Genomic DNA, 17,569 nt, shown 5'->3' on the forward strand with positions numbered 1-17,569 from the left:
CTTGTGACTGTGCTATTGTGAATTTGGATATTTGGTAATCTGGGCTTCTTGTGCAGGGTTGTTACATGGTTTTCTGTTGAAAGCATATTTCCCCCGTGATCAAGCATTATGAATCAAGTCAAGCATTTTTCAGAGAGCAAAGATTATTGGAATTAAGGAGCTTGTCAATTGTTTTTTGAAGCAGTTTTAATATTCTCTGAACTGTAAATTTGAAATAGAAATAGAAAAAAACAACAACTAGAGAATGCATTTCCTGAAGGAAATACAGGTGAATGCTGAATGCTGGAAGCTGAATGAGCTGAATACATTGTTGACAATGCTGAATTTAGTTAAGAAACTGCTGAATAACTCTTGACAAGACGAAACATTATCTGAAGAGTAAAAGTAAAACGTAAGTAGGAGGCTGTATGAAATTGAAATATATGACAAAAAAAATTGAAAGCCTTTATTGTCATTTTATTGCAAAAAAAACAATGAAATTGAGTGCAACTTCAAATGGGGCAACCAGATGCCTACATATTCATTTGTATTCAGTGAATATTCATACATTTATTCATGTGTTTAAAGTGCTGATGAAATGACATGAAAAGTTGTTATCATTTCAACCAAACTGGTCAAAATGTGTAGATGGGGGCACTTAGTGTTTGAGAAAAAAAAAACATGATACTCACAAATTATATTATGATTATGACTGACACAAAAAGAAAAGTTAAATGAAAAATTGCTGCTCTTCAGTATCTTTGTGCATACTCCAAAAAGCTGGGTGAGTCACAATCAACACCACCTAACTGAACAATCCTCATACAGTAGGCCTAATTAGTCTGTTACATATGAGCAAAATATTTTTTTTGATGATCAGATTTTGTTTTCTTTTGAGGACATACCTGACAATAACACATGTAAACATACATATAGTGAACTGAGCTGGGAGGGGAGAGCCAAATAAGTAAAAATTAAAGCAGAAGTAAGTGATATATTTGTGTTAATATAAGTCTTAAATAGTTATATCTTCCGACAGCAATCACTTACATAGAGTGTTTGGACTGAAACACGGGTCTGTCAGTCACTCTGCTCTGCTCTGAGCCGAGGAGAAAACATTTATCGTATCCTACAGTTTTTATCCAATGAGGAGAGAGAACAGCATGCAGGGCTGTGTGTGCAGCCAAGGAACGCCGTGAATGTGGCGACGTAGGGACGAGGACTGTTATGGTGCGTTCAAGGCAACTCGTATTTTTCCGACCGTGAAGTCGTACCAGTTCGATCTGGTACGAGTTCACCGGTCGGAAGTTACGAGTGGCCGTTATAGTGACTTTCACAGGTAAAACAGGTCGGAAAAACACGAGTGGGTTGCCTGGAACGCTACAAAGTCGTAAGTTGTGACTTGAAGCTGTAATTTACGATTTCAAAAGCCTGCCTGGAACGCAGCATTAGCGAAAACGACCGGACCACTTACTTCTGCTTTAAAGGGACAACGAGGAGTTTCTATTCGGTTATAAAAAAGTCTCACGTTAATGTGGATGAATCTCCACTACCCACACTTGTTAATGGGCCCATTTTTGATAAATATATCCAGGGGTTAATTTGAGCCGGATCCTGCCGGAACAAGATCCGGCACCTCTTAATTTTGGCCTCCCTGTGTTCCGGTACTTATTTGGGCAGATCCGGCACCTCTCATTAAAAAAAACGTTTTAAAAATGTTTAAAATAAAATAATATGTATTTATTAATTTACAGAACAAATCCCCATAATTCCATGTTGTTTATAGATTTAACGTCATTTGAAAGAGTTGGAGATCTGTTGAAGTTGACGCACTGACCGGTATAGTTTCGCTTCTACCGCGCTGTGCACTGCTGCACTCGCCATTCTCTCTCTCTCCACCCCTCTCTGCCTGTGTGTGTGTGTGTGTGTGTGTGTGTGTGTGTGTGTGTGTGTGTGTGTGTGTGTGTGTGTGTGTGTGTGTGTGTGTGTGTGTGTGTGTGTGTGTGCGTGCGTGTGTGTGCATGTGTGTATGCATGCGTGTGTGTGCGTGTGTGTGCCGCGCGCGCCAATAACGGCGAAAGAGCGAGATGAATGAACGGAACGATATTGCCGAAAAATCTATTCGTGGCGGACGTAATTTATTTGAAACTATGGGAAACAGTGGCCGGAGCAACAGGCGGGGACCCTGCATCAGCCCGCTGACAGCAGGGAGGTTCAGAAGAAGAGGAGAGGCAGTGAGTGGAGAGTAGTGTGGGACTAGTGATGCGCGGGCTGACCCGTAGCTCGCGGGTCCCGCGGGTCAGCCCGCGGGGCGGGGCGGTGCGGGTCAAGAAATCTTTACTTTATTTGCGGTGCGGGTCGGGGCGGGTCATTAAAAAAAACTGATGATGAAGTCCAGAGTGTGTTATCAGGGCCGCGCTGATGTTGAGGGGAAAGCCGGCGGAGGTGTGAGGGAACCGGATGAGACGGCGGCTGGGAGCATCAGCAGAGCGGGGTTGGTTTCTCTGAGAGCAGAGCGGGGAGAGTGAGAGGCGGCGGCTGCCGCTGCTGCTGCACGCTGCACTGTGACTCTCTCACTCCTCACCAGCTCCACACTGACAAGCTACCGGCAACACAGCGCCTCTGTCTGCCCTTTCAAAGTAAAAAAGGCCGCTGTCTGACGTTTAATAGCAGCGGGGCGGGTCGGGGCGGGTTGTGAAAATAGATACGGTGGTGCGGGGCGGGCTGGGGCGGGTCAAAATACTTCATAGATGCGGGACCCGCGGGTTGGAAAAAAACCCGGCCCGCGCATCACTATGTGGGACGTCCAGCGACAGGTCAGGGATGGGATGCACAACTGTTTGGACAGCAGCTCAGTTCAAGCTGAAGCAGACTTACTATCCCTGGCTTCTTATGCAGGGCCGGCCCTGTACATCTGGGGGCCCTAAGCAGGATAAAATTGGGGGCCCTGCCTCACAGTGTATATATGTACGATCAAATATTCATAAAACCAGCTACCGTATGCAACCCTTGCATATTTTATTGTACCTCTATCAACATGATGGCGAGCAGATATTTTATTACTAATTAGAGTCACTGAAACACTTCAAGCTGTCTAATTGCACTTGTCATTTTTTCTTCTACTTTGTTTTTGTCTGAATGTTAATGTTAATATTGTGAATGGCAATAGCTGGCTCCAAACCTGCAGTATTAAATCACTACTTTTGATGTAGCAGAAAGATAACAGATTCTACAAAAGATTACAGTTTGAACAGATTTATTTTCTTTAAATTATCTGTACAGCTAAATTCTAGAACCCTTAAAACAAAACTTCAGTTGAGAAGAAGATAGAGGATGTTGGTTGGTCAGCAGCATCATCAGCAGTAACCATTGGAGCTGTGGAGAAGATTAGTAGATTTTTTTAGCCACTTGTGTACACACAATTTAATTTTCCAACAGAGATAAACATATTGTGGCAACATGACATGTCTAATCAGCCATTAATAAATGGGTGATTGATCCTTTATCCCCTCACAGGAAAACAGCTGTTATCTTTTCACTGTAAGCAGACCTTAAAATCAGCCAGGACATGTGAACCAGAGCGATAGATATAACAGAGTGGCGACAGCCTTTGATGTCGCCGCCAGCGCGGTCACGTGGTTCATGTAGCTCCCAATAGTTCCAAACGAGGCTGCCGCTGTCATGTTCTGCTATGGGACAGACAGCACTGAGCTTGCTTTTGGACGGTAAATATTAAAAAATAAACCGTACAAAGGTATATTTACAACTGTTACTGAATTACTGTATGTACATCAATGTCAGTTTTCAAACAAAAGGCAAAATCTTCTTGCTTCAAGGTTTTATTTGTCACTCTAAAGTGAAGATTAGCCTGCCCTACAGTAAAAATGGCATAAGAAGAGGAGTAAAGCAATATATTAAGCGGGAATATATATATTTAAGCATAAAAGATGTTCAAATCCCACACAGTTTGAAACAACGTTCAAAACACACACACAGCCAGTATCACCTAAATATAAAGCCCGCTAGCTTAATGCTAACGTATAATGCAAAACCTCATAGACGGGCTAACAGAAATTAGCATCGATATCGCCATTTTGCGGCAACCGAGCCACAGCAGTAAAGCTGCCAAAACCTGGCTTTAGCGCTGTCAACACGTCACAGTTTTAATATTTTTTTCATGCAAGAAAGTCACCGTTTAATCCGGAGTCTGTGGTCAGTTAGGAACTTGCACCGATGTTTGTTCTGGGAGAAGTGCAGAGTCTGTGTGAGCCCCGACCGGGGACTAGGGGCAGCGGCTGTTACAGCAGCAGCAGCCGCTCTACTGAGCTGATCTGCCTGGGCCGACCGTCCGTCCTCCCGTCGTAGAAAACGAGCCAAGTAACGTATCCGTATGCTTTTAGAGGTTTACCGCTGGCTTGTTAAATTATTTTGAAGAGATTAATGTTGGTCTCATTGATGAAATTTAACAACTGTGGCAGTGGCATTAGTTTGTTTGAATGAAAAGTGAGCAGGGCTGCTTCTGGGCTACGGACTGAAATCACCACAGTTACGTAAATAAATAAATGTTTTTCAATGAACCGATCAGTCTAATAATTTTTATTTTGTTAAGTCAACATGGTTACTGTACTTGGGAAAGATTATTACCACTTTATAACTTAAAATTGGTCGGTATTTCGTCAACGTAGCTCAGTAGTTTCTTGCTGTGCAGCCATAGAAACAGACGTGGTCCAGCGCCGCGGGAGGAATGTTTGGAACTATTGAGGGCTCCATGACCCGGAAGTCGGCCCGCCATTTTTTACAACGGAGTCCTATGGGAGTGTCGCCACTCTGTTATATCTATCGCTCTGATGTGAACTTGAGCAGGCTACATGTAGCAGCTAGCCAGCTAAGTGAGCTAACACAAGCACCGACATGTTTTTCGGCTAAACGTTCATCTGGTAAACATAACATTAATTAGCCTTACCTTGTCCTTGTTTTTTTTTCATCCTCGGCCTTCTTCTTTTTCCTATTTTCTGCACCTGACGGATATATCCTTTTGGACATCGTCGCTGTCCAAAAGCCAATCACCTCCTCGCAAATCGCGATCTCAGTGAGTGAGGGTGGGAGGGGGCCAGGGGGGAGAGAAGGGGAAGGGGTGGTGCGCTCGTTACCGGACAACGGCCACAGTCTGCGTTACGTTTACGTATGCGTGTCACGGTCATTGTTGCCAGTTGGGTCAAGGGTTACACGTTGCCGTTGTCAGAGACGGTTAGACAAATGATTGAGCAAAGTTTGGGGGCCCCCTAGTGGTTGCGGGGCCCTAAGCAGCTGCTTAGTTCGCTTATAGGGAGGGCCGGCTCTGTTCTTATGGAAAATTCAGGTTTTGCTGCACAACTGAGCTGAGCATACTGTCTATTAATAGGCTGCCGTGCCAATCTTTGAATAATAGAAAGATTTGTGTGATTTATTATAAGCTCTTTTTTTTGTTTGTTTTGACCTGTTGAGAAAATTCCTGCCTGTGGTGATGTGGGCATTTGCCTGTGCTGTACAGAGTAGGCTATAGCCTATATTTGAAATTGAGGCTTGTGTCCCACAGCATGGCATGTCCGCCATCATCGCCCCCCCCCCCGACATGCGCCGCATACGTTCCGGGACCTCTGCCCGTCTCGTCATCCCTGAGCTGTCATATGTACTTTGCGTTCCGGCACCTCATGATTTACAAATTAAGCACTGAATATATCGTTCTGTCTCTATCGTTATTTTGTTATTATTAGTGGTGGCAGAAATGCTGGTCGAGCCGACCAGCGTTTCCTTCGTGGCGAGTCATGAGAATAACGCAGACAAATCGCCGTTTATGGTCGGAACTACGACGGTATGCGAACCTCTTTGAACCTCTGACTTTAATTCTTGATGAATGAAAACATGAGTCCGTCTTGTGCCGGTCAAAGGATTTTACGGTGCGCGCGGAGGCTCATAAATATAGTGTGAAAACGCTTCGCTTTTCCAAAACTCCTCGTTGTCCCTTCTACAGGCTGAGGTAGAACATCTCCTGGATCCCTGCCAATTTGCTTACAAGCAGGATTAGATGCTTTAAATACCATAACACACTTAATTATTAAACATCTTGAAAACTCCAGTGCCTATGCAAGACTGTTTTTAATACTATACTCCCTCACATCCTTTTAACACATTAGACACTGGAGTGGTTTAGAGCCTGTAAGACTATAGGGCTTGTTAACAGTCATTCAGAAATGAGTCAACATAAAATAAGTCAGATTTGGCGTGAGGTTTCTCTCTTGAGTGAGAGCGTGAGATTAAGGCTGAATGCGTGACTGTCACGGCCAATGCGTGACAGTTAACAACCCTTGTGTGCTTGTGCACAGTTGGTGGAGCAGGGACCCCTTCTGAAGTATGCTGCCTTCATGTGCTGTGGTACAGATGGTATTTTCCACTTGTGACCTGGTATTTACCAGTGCGTTGTGTTCATGTGCTTTTGTTGTTGTACAGAGAAAATAAAGATGGTGGACAAACAGATTCTTTGTTACTTGTTACGGTAAATATTAAAGGGATAGTTCACCCTAGAATGATATTTCGCTCATTATCTACTCACCCTCATGTTGACTAAGGGCTGGAAGAAGTTTCAGATTCCTCCGTGGCTTCTCTGAGTTACAGGGGGTCTCGGCATAGCAGTGCATGTCCATATAACGGTTGCAAAGGGACACCGGAGCTCTTCGTAAAAAAACACACACAAAAAAACATCCAAATACCTCCATGATGCTCGTATGTAATGTCCGTCTTGTGCTGAAGCCCCAAATTGCGTAATTGTCCCGAAAAAAATTAAATAAGTCTATATTTTAAGCTTGTTTGTAGCGGAAGCTTCTCGATGCTCCTCTTCCTGGTCCGTCCAAATCTCGCGTGATTCGCAGTAACCGCACTGACGCCGGCGCAAATCACGCGAGATTTGGACGGACCAGGAAGAGGAGCTTCGAGAAGCTTCCGCTACAAACATGCTTGGAATGTGGACTTATTTAATTTTTTTCGGGACAATTACGCAATTTGGGGCTTCAGCACAAGACGGACATTACATACGAGCAGCATGGAGGTATTTGGATGTTTTTTTGTGTGTGTTTTTTTACGAAGAGCTCTGGTGTCCCTTTGCAACCGTTATATGGACATGCACTGCTATGCCGAGACCCCCTGTAACTCAGAGAAGGGACGGTGGACTCTGAGAATTCTTCCAGCCCTTAGTCAACATGAGGGTGAGTAGGGGCGGTGCGTGGCGCAGTGGGTAGAGCGGCCGCCCCATGTAGAGGCTACAGTCCTCGTCGCAGGCGTCCCCGGTTCGAATCCCGCGTCGGGCAGACCTTTCCTGCATGTCATTCCCCCTCCCCATTTCCTGTCTATCTCTACTGTCATCACTATCAAATAAAGGCAAAAAGCCAAAAAATATACTTAAAAAAAAAAAAAACATGAGGGTGAGTAGATAATGAGCGAAATATCATTCTAGGGTGAACTATCCCTTTAATCTTAATTCAAACACATGATGTGTAATGATCTGGGTCAGTTTTATTTATAGGCGCCTTTCTAACACTCAAGGATACCGTACAATGAAGAAAGAAAAGTGCAAAACAAACAACTAAAAACATAAGAAATACACAAAACAGGTTAAAATTTGACAGTTCAATTGTGATCATAGAGAAGAAGCAATCTTAAACAATGTGGATTTAAAAAGTGAAACAATATTTCCAAGGTAATAGTGAGTTCCAGAGCAGCTGCAGGCTCTGCTAAAAAAAAATAACATCAGAGAATCCAAATATCATCAGGACTAAGATGTATGACTCAGAGACACTAATAAAAGGCCAAAACAGTTTACTTGGATTCAGACCAACTTCAGTGTGTCAGTGATAACAACTGACAGGAGAATAAGAGAAAAGGGCAAAAACAAGTCAGGGAACATTGATAAGCGAGGTTACCGTATATTACTGCTGGTCAAGTTGACTGTTCACCAGAGTCAGGTTCTTTATTCTCAAATGCTTAGTTTGGATTAACTCCCGGTGTCCGCATTACTCAGTTGACGTCAGGTCCCAAAAATGAACTCACAGAGACTCCATTGGATCTGCCTCAGCAAACTACAGTATAACCTGGGATTGTGTGTTGTAGTCTGGACAGACAGAATCTGAGACGACATGACACGGAAATAATCACAGCTTGTCTCTGATGTCATGAACAGAGAGTTTTATTTTTATGGTCCAAGGTAACAAGGCAGACTCACTTTAAAGCCTTCACACAGGTAGACTTGCTACAACAATTACAGAAGGACACAAATGTGGACAACTGCAGACATGAATATAAAGTTGTAATGGTTCATTTGAATAAAAGAGTGGGACTGCAATCCATCAACAATAGGTCAAATACTGATGAAGTAAATCCAGTGTAAAAAGACTAAAAAAAAATTGCAAATCATACAATAAAATAGTCAAGTTGACTCATTATAAAAAAAATTCTAGTTCATATTCATCATATTAGCATAGAGGAGTTGTGCATTAAAAAATCAAATCACTGTCTGAGAAGTTATTGTTTTTTATTATCTTTGAAATGTTGATTTCTTAATATAAATCCCATTCACTTGTGTTGGATAAAGGATGAGTGGGGAAAACAAACAACAGCAATGAAAACAAAACATAAAGAGATCAACTAGTTTTTGTAATTTTACCAAGGAAACTAATAATTTACATAATTGAAAGATCACAAATAGGATCTGTATTTCAATCAAAAGCAGGAGCCAGTGTTGTAACAGTTCTGAGATGAATGGCCCCTTGGCTCAAACATAACTCACAGCTCTCAAGGCCATGGAGAAACTAATAGAGACAAATTGATCTCAGTAACATATTACTCACAAAAAACAACATTCAAATACATCAATACTTTGCATTCAGGCCGGTGACACATTAAAGGAACCATATGAAAAGAGTTAAAGTAAGCTTAAGGCTTTTTCTCACCTCCTGAGCCAGGGGCAGTTGATGCTCACAAGAGCTTACATGTTATACCCTCAGGTCAGTGCAAAGTTTTCAGTGCCACTTCACATAGGCACTGGATTTAGTTTAAATTTAAGAATATTCACTGGTGCAGCATTTAAACACAAACCCTGAATCTTAAGAACATTTCTTGCCAGGAGCCAGTGGTTTTGATCCCTTAAAACCCCCCTTAAATACAGCTTAAGCCATCTTTCTCAAGAGGAAGTTAGAACACGTCCTCTGAGCAGCTACGTCTTCAGGACAAAGTGATGTGAAAGAGACAAGAGTTAACACTTCCCCAAGACTTATAAGTTAATGCTAATTTAAGCTAATTTATCTCAAACGCAGCAAATATTAACTATTAGAAAAAATATAAGCAATATTAGCACAATATATATTGACATCAGAAAGTGAGGGAGTAGGTATCTTTTGGAAGAACAGTGTGTTCCTTTGGCATTGAAGCTGCTCTGGAGGCACCAGTCAAACACCATCTTACTGAGATATTCATCTGTTTATACTGTGCATCATCCGAACCTGAATGCACCATTAGGAAGCACTTTAAAGGGACAACGAGAAGTTTCTATTCGGTTATAAAAAAGTCTCACGTTAATGTGGATGAATCTCCGCTACCCACACTTGTTAATGGGCCCATTTTTGATAAATATATCGTTCTGTCTCTATCGTTATTCTGTTATTATTAGTGGTGGCGGAAATGCTGGTCGAGCCGACCAGCATTTCCTTGGTGGCGAGTCATGAGAATAACGCAGCTGAATCGCCGTTTATGGTCGGAACTACGACGGTATGTGAACCTCTTTGAACCTCTGACTTTAATTATTGATGAATGAAAACATAAGTCCGTCTTGCACCGGTCAAAGAATTCTACGGTGCGCGCGGAGGCTCGTAAATGTAGTGTGAAAACGCTTCGCTTTTCCAAAACTCCTCGTTGTCCCTTTAAAAACATGCAAAACCTGAATAATGATAAATAGCCTAACCCTAAATCAATTTGATGAAAAAAATGTATTTGTTTAAACATACATTTGGATTAATCAAAGAGGGTAATAAACGTGTATTCTCATCAAGGCATATGCACCTATGCAAGATAAGCTCCAAATTGGGCTTGCATCACCAGGTTGTAGCCCTCTTCGATCCACACGCTCACGTGATCTCCTTCCATCAAATCAAACAGCCTTCCAAAAAACACAGTCACGGGCGCATCTGCAGAACGTGTTACTCCACTCCAGGCTTTTTCAATGCACCTGATCTGGTTGTAACCTTCATTCCAGTTGTGCAGCTGAATGAAGAACTTGTTGAAGTCTGCAGTTGTGGATTTATCGTACATCAAGGAAATGGTCACGTAGACGAAGTAGACGCCGCTCTTTGGAATCACAATGGCCTGTCTCTCCTTGTCGTATTTTTCACCAAACAGGGCCTCCCATGCGACGTACTGTGACTGTCCATCCGTCTTATTTTTCGCAATAGCCTCTGGGGGATGAGGAGGAAACAGCAAATCAGTTATCATTAGGAGTCACATCCTTAAATTCTACAGTTCTTGAAGCAGAAAACCTCTCATCAAAGCTGACGAAACATGCCAATCATGATCGTCTGACCCTCATGTGCCTCCCCGGCAGTTTCAGCAGAGTGCACACTGACGCATGTGCGCCCAGATCCACGTGTTGTGAAACACACTGCCAAGTTGTAAACTAAACTGTGCTCCGCTGGAAGAAGCCAGATGTGACTCACACTGACAGAGGCCTGTGTAATGTTTGGTTCTGACAAATCTGGATGTGAGTAAGTGAGTGAAAGTGAGCTTTTTGTAAGGGGTTGTCCATGTTTTGAAAATGTAGAGTTCACTTAATGTTTATTCACTTGGAATTTAGTGACATCTAATCAACAAGAGTCTGACTGCGTATTCCACTTTATCTGTCCAAACAAATATCTTTAAATTCTGAAGAGAAAGATAATTACTCACCGAGATGAATGTGAGGCCTGTCGCTGGCACCTTTAGCATCATCTGTGGGTTGAGAAAGAGAGGAGAGATGTTCAAAATAACACTCTTCATTTTTCAGGGAAATAGGACACAAAATTTCAATGAAGTAGTAAACTAATAACAACAGTAACATAGATGACACAGCATACCTGCAGGTGCAGCGCACGGGCTCCCCACCTGCTTGAAGTGAGCTGTTTGTTGTTCTGTTGTGCTCTAGACATAAAGGAGAAGACAGTGTCACCATGGTGATAGCATTTTACCCAGACCAACATGTGACTCTAATACTGATACTGTGAAGGCATTGATGGGCTGAAATCAAAAGTTAACGGCATCACCAACAGCTTAGTCAGCCATCAAGTGAGAAATATTGGCGAGTGAGTGAGTTCAAGCTGCAGTGTGTGGGTGTGTGTGTGTGTGTGTGTCAGTGAGCTGCTGCACACTGTGCTCAGTAGCCTATGAATGGAAACCCAACACAGAAATGTGATAATTGACTTCAGCTTTAAAGGTCCAGTGAGTGAACTAACATCCTGCTGGAGCGAAGTGTTCTGAATTTGTTAAGCTTCACATACTCACATCCTCCCCTCACTGAGAATGTTAAAGCATGAACAAAAAGACTTGGAACGTACCGTCTGTCCAGTGATTCCAGAGTTTCCCCACTGCCTCGAATCGGTACCGATGACAAAAACAAAGAGTGTTGTACAGCTGAGCAGCAGCAGCAGAGTGGTGAGTCTGAGGCATGATTCCTGTCGCTTCATGTCCCGGCAGTGTTTCATGAGGATGAGAACAGACTCGTCCTGGCCCATTCCAACCGCCGCGTCCCCAAAGACAGCCTCCGCCGGCAGTCTGTGTCCAACAACTTTCTGTCCCATGGTCACAGTGTGGATCTCTTCTTCCTGAGTGGCTGTGAAGCAGTTGGTTCTGAAAATGCTGTTTACCGCTCATACTTGCAGAGTCTTATATTAGCAGGGGAAGAGTGAGCTCGTAGTCTGCCGCCTACGCCACAAGAGCTCCTTCTGGGATTACCTCATCTATCCTTGCATGCAATTGGGGAGGGAAAAGAAAGTGGAGGAGGAGCACAGACTCAAGTCATGTGAGATGTGTGAATAGGTTTCACCTCTCATGTGCTATCATTTCATCCCAGTCACAGAGATAATCATCGTTTTTTTCTTCAAGACAAATCTATAGTGACCTTTAACTTCAGACTTATTTTGCGCAAAAATATTGTGTCTGCTGCACAGTATTATTGAATTTCCCAGAAGCTGTCTGAAAAAGAAGAACCAGACATACAGTAATGTCTCTGGATATCTGTTTTCTTCTTCATTTTCCCACCATACAGGAAAAATGTATTGTGTTATCATGTTACTGTATGAGAATATACAAATAACATTATATAAAAGTAAAAAAAAAAAAAAATTAAATCAGTATTTTTGTTTTTATGAGTGAAGCACTACTCTTTTTTTGCCACTTGGGGGCAACAAACTATGAAGCTATTAGTACAACTATGAGGAAACAGTTTCATACTCAGCATCTATACAGAAACTTTGGAGTTGATGTCAAAGAAAGTCCAATATTATTCTCTTTTAGCTCTTTTTAGTTTCTGTCAAATGACTTTTTCACATCCTGTGAGTTGGATTTTTTTTGTGTCTGACAGAGATGTGGATACAATGTGGTGATATAGTATTTGTCAGAAATTCTCCCTCCTGGCTGTACTATTCTTAGCTCTGGAAAGGGTGGTGGAGCAGCCTGTGTGTATAAATCCAGCTTCCACTGTTCAGATTCAGATTCCTTCTGTCACCTTTTCCAGTTGTGAGCTGCAGCTTTTGGAACTCAATTGCTCTCCTCCCATGTTGTTTGGGCAAAAAAACACCAAAACCAAGGCGGATCCCTGGTCTGCAATGCAGACAGGCTGAGCGGCGGTGGAAAAGGGACAAACTGCGTGTATCACTGGGCTGGTTAAGGGCCAGTTTGGGTGTTTATCAGAGAGCTGTGAAGGAGGCCAAGTCCAAATATTTGTCCTCTGTCATAGCCAACAGCTCTAACCATCCGAGAATGCTATTTAAAACTATTGACTCTGTTATAAACCCATGCTCTACTGTCTTCTCCGATGCCTCCACCACAACCTGTGAAGAGTTTGTCTCTTTTTTTATAGACAAGGTGGCATCAGTCAGGCAGAATATCAGTAATATCAGTAATATGCTTATGTCCCCTGATGATGTGTGTACTCCTCCTCCACTATCTACTGTTTTTGAGCAATTTGAGACCATTTCTCTGTCATCTCTCACTAAAGTGGTTAGTGGCTTAAAACCCACTAACTGTCCTTTAGACATTATTCCAGCCAAATTCCTGAAGGAGGTTTTTTAGTTCTGTTGGATCAAGTTTGCTGGTTTTTATAAACACCTGTCTTTGCTCAGGGTCTGTCCCAGCTGCCTTCAAACACGCTGTGGTTAGGCCCCTCAAAAAACCACACCTTGACCCCTCTGTGTTGTCCAATTTTAGGCCTGTCTCCCACTTGCCTTTTCTGTCTAAGGTATTGGAAAAAGTTGTTTTTATTCAATTACAAACATTTTTAGAGATTAATTCTGTTCTTGATAAATTTCAGTCTGGTTTCAGATCTCGACACAGCACCGAGTCAGCACTGTTAAAGGTGCATAATGATATTGCCATGTCCGTGGATGCTGGGAACCCCGCTGTGCTGGTACTGCTGGACCTCACAGCGGCTTTTGATACAGTCGATCATGCAATCCTTGTATCTCGCCTAGAGCAGTATGTAGGTCGTACTGGCAAATAGGAGTTTCTCTGTGATGATTGGTGACCTCTGCTCCTCACAGGCTTCCCTCTCTTGTGGGGTGCCACAGGGCTCTATTCTTGGCCCTATTCTGTTTTCACTGTATATGCTGCCTCTGGGATCAATTATAAAAAAACATAATCTGTCTTTTCACTTTTACGCTGATGATTTACAGTTATATTTGCCCATGAGACCCAATGAAAACACTGCACTTACTAAGTTACTGGACTGTATTGCTGATGTAAAGCAGTGGCTGGCTCTGAACTTTTTGCACCTGAATGACAGCAAAACTGAATGTATTTTGTTTGGCACTCCATCTATGTCAAATGTTTTACCTACAAACTCTGGGACCTTGGCGCCCTTTTTTAAACCACATGTAAAGAATCTTGGGGTAACATTTGACAGTGGACTTAAATTCGATAAACAGATTAGGTCCGTTGTTAGCACCAGCTTTTTTCAGCTGCGTGTCTTGGCCAAAGTGAAGCCTTTTTTAAGTCGGCAGGACCTCGAGAAAGCAATCCACGCTTTCATCAGTTCAAGACTGGACTATTGTAATGCATTGTATGTTGGCCTCAGCCAGTCTTTAATCTCGCGTCTTCAACTCGTCCAGAACGCTGCTGCACGATTTTTAATAGGCACGTCCAGGCGGGAACATAATACCCTGTGCTGTCGTGTCTCCACTGGCTTCCTGTTTGTTTTAGAATTGATTTTAAACTTTTATTGTTTGTTTTTTATGCCATCAACGGCCTGGCTCCCTCCTACCTGTCAGAGATTTTAACTATCCGCGATTATGGCAGGGCCCTCCGTTCTTCCGGCCAGCTTCTGTTAAAGGTCCCAAGGTCGAGATACAAACAGTGGGGCGATCGTTCGTTTGCTGTTGCAGCTCCCAGGCTGTGGAACAGACTGCCACCCGACATTCGCACCATTACTGACCTCAGCCTTTTTAAATCGAAGCTAAAGACGCACTTTTTTCGATTAGCATTTAACTCTGACTAGGGAAGTCCTGCTCTTAAGTGTACTTATTTTTGCCTGTTTTTATTCTACTGTATGCACAGGGCCTTTAACACCCTGCAGCACTAGTAGCACCTTCTTGTGTCTTCTTGCAGCACTGTGGCACTTTCTTGGGTTTTTATGTATTGTTTTTATGTATTATTTTTATGTATTATTTTACTGCCTTGATGTAAAGCACTTTGGGTACCGTCTGGCTACTGTAAAGTGCTATACATATAAATTTTGATCAATTGATTGATTGTTTGCAGTGGTGTATCACCCTCCGAAATAAGGAATTAGTACAGGATTTAAAAAAAAATTTCAAGGTGATTTAAACATCCATGTGTGTTGTGAGACCAGACCTCTGGTAAAGGGCTTCCTGTCTCTGATTGTCTCTTTTAACCTAACCCAGTGGGTTTCTGGCCCAACACATGAAAAGGGTCACATGTTAGACCTGGTGCTGTCTTATGGGGTGTCTGTCTGTGTAGAGATCTGTAGCAGCCCTCTGCGTTGTGTGGGGTGGGGTCTGAACGATGCAAACCAAGTTGCCAAGACCACTTGGCAACTAGGTTTGCACGTCCTTTATGGGTGAGTGAGTGCACCTGGACCCTCCGTTACACTTGCAGTTACACGTGTCTTTTGTAATATTGTGGAACTGTCTACTGGAATATCAGAATACTGTAAAAGCTGCCTTCTCTAACCTTGTCTCAAACAAGATCGATAGGCCAAAGGTTTTGTTTAATGCTCTGGACTCCCTTGTAAACCAATGTATCCATCCCACACTGCAAAAAGTCAAAATCTTACCAAGAATATTTGTCTTATTTCTAGTCAGAATGTAATTTCTAGTCAAAACAAATCTCAATAAGACTCATCACATTAAAAGTAGCTTGTTTTTAGACACCTAACCAGCTCCTGTTGCATCTGACCCCTCTGCCCCTCCCCTGCTCATTCATTCTATTGTTTCATGCTTATTTTTAGCTCGACGTGTTTTCCAGCTCCTTTTAAACATGCCATAGTGCAGCCGCTCATTACACAGTGTGTAGGTGTTATGTACGTTACAGTGACTGTGCTTTTTTTTCATTATCCCAGATAAACAGTCTACTCTTCTGGAGCTTCCCACCTTACCTTGAGGCAAAAATACTTACCATACTGGATTATGGGGAATGTCCACGTGGGAGTGGTGAACAAAAACAGTGAAACTGCAGGATTTTCAATCAAAAATGAGAGGTGTTACAATATGTTCTGGGACGGTATGTACTCTGTTTTTATACTTGAAATGACGTGATGTACACTGTAACAAAATTACCTTAAAATTCACAGTAACTTACTGGCAACAAGTATCCAGCAAGTTAAATAAAGTAAATAGTAAATATGTTTTACAGTAGACATACTGTACTTCCATTTACAGTATTAATTTATCTACTGTAAATTAAAAAACAATTAAACACTGTGATTTCAGTTGTATTTACAGTATTGGGTGTTTAACTGTCAAGTACATACCAATTAAATACTGTGATTTTGGTTGTATTTACAGTATTGGGTATTTAACTGTAAAGTAAATACCAATTAAATACTGTGATTTTAGTTGTTTTTACAGTGCTGGTTTATTTACTGTACAAATAAAAACAGTTAAGCACTGTTATTTTTATGGTATTGTATATGGCAATACAGTAACAGAAGGTAACAGTTGATCACTGTACAAATTAAATACTGTATCACTGTAACAGACATTTAATAATATTATCCCATCATTAAAGCAGAAGTAAGTGATATATTTGTGTTAATATAAGTCTTAAATAGTTATATCTTCCGACAGCAATCACTTACATAGAGTGTTTGGACTGAAACACGGGTCTGTCAGTCCCTCTGCTCTGCTCTGAGCCGAGGAGAAAACATTTATCGTATCCTACAGTTTTTATCCAATGAGGAGAGAACGGCATGCAGGGCTGTGTGTGCAGCCAAGGAACGCCGTGAATGTGGCGACGTAGGGACGAGGACTGTTATGGTGCGTTCAAGGAAACTCGTATTTTTCCGACCGTGAAGTGGTACCAGTTCGATCTGGTACGAGTTCACCGGTCGGAAGTTACGAGTGGCCGTTATAGTGACTTTCACCGGTAAAACAGGTCGGAAAAACACGAGTGGGTTGCCTGGAACGCTACAGAGTCGTAAGTTGTGACTTGAAGCTGTAATTTACGATTTCAAAAGCCTGCCTGGAACGCAGCATTAGCGAAAACGACCGGACCACTTACTTCTGCTTTAATAGAATGACCCATATTCTAAAATATTTCAATTAACTACAGAAAACAAGAAAATATTTAACACAATTATTTATTTAAGACATTTGGTGAAGAGGAACATGATAAAGCACAGGTTACCAAACTTTTCAGACCAAGTACCACTATGTACCAAACCAAATTAGCACTTCAGATACCAGGGGACGCTGCTCTGATCAGAAGACATAGAGGAGAAGAACTATGCAGGATATTTACCTTATATTTCATTTTTACCTTCATTAAAACAGCTTCGGACCAATTGTGATGTTAGATAAATGACTTGTAGCTTGTTACAGGGACAGTGGAGTGGAAACAGCCCAAAAGCTCAAACTATTAACAGACAAGCTTCACATTTATACATTTTTTAAAAACACAATGCCACAATGGCAATATCATGTAAAATACTTAAGATTTGCATGAACAATGCATCTGGACACAAAAGAAACTTCTTTGAGAAGAGATATCCTCTCATTCCTCTATTAAAGGTCTATGGCCTCTTGCCTGCCCTGAACTTGGAGACCCAGATCCAAGTTGGAGCCCTGAAATTAAAGAAGAAAACACA

At 42.1% G+C, this 17,569-nt stretch overlaps 1 protein-coding gene across 1 annotated transcript; it reads right to left on the reverse strand.

Annotated features, from left to right (window-relative positions):
- Positions 1 to 9,953: 9,953 nt before the first annotated feature.
- On the reverse strand, positions 9,954 to 11,961 carry LOC146977679 (uncharacterized). The gene is made up of 4 exons (XM_085794339.1): positions 11,586 to 11,961; positions 11,109 to 11,172; positions 10,942 to 10,983; positions 9,954 to 10,454 (listed from the first exon to the last, which is right to left on the reverse strand). The coding sequence occupies exons 1-4, from the start codon at positions 11,826 to 11,828 to the stop codon at positions 10,063 to 10,065; spliced, it is 741 nt and encodes a 246-aa protein (XP_085650465.1). The 5' UTR covers positions 11,829 to 11,961; the 3' UTR covers positions 9,954 to 10,062.
- Positions 11,962 to 17,569: the final 5,608 nt, after the last annotated feature.

Source organism: Trachurus japonicus, chromosome 12 (genome assembly GCF_045865225.1).
Source record: "Trachurus japonicus isolate A0001 chromosome 12, Traja_1.0".
NCBI classification, from domain to species: Eukaryota; Metazoa; Chordata; class Actinopteri; order Carangiformes; family Carangidae; genus Trachurus; species Trachurus japonicus.

Excerpts from the sequence above, each read along its gene's own strand:
- LOC146977679 (XM_085794339.1), bottom strand. The coding sequence starts at position 11,828 with ATGGGACAGAAAGTTGTTGGACACAGACTGCCGGCGGAGGCTGTCTTT. Across the intron at positions 11,173-11,585 it reads CTGGAATCACTGGACAGACG|AGCACAACAGAACAACAAAC; the intron begins GTACGTTCCAAG and ends CTTTATGTCTAG. Across the intron at positions 10,455-10,941 it reads CAGGCCTCACATTCATCTCG|AGGCTATTGCGAAAAATAAG; the intron begins GTGAGTAATTAT and ends CTCATCCCCCAG.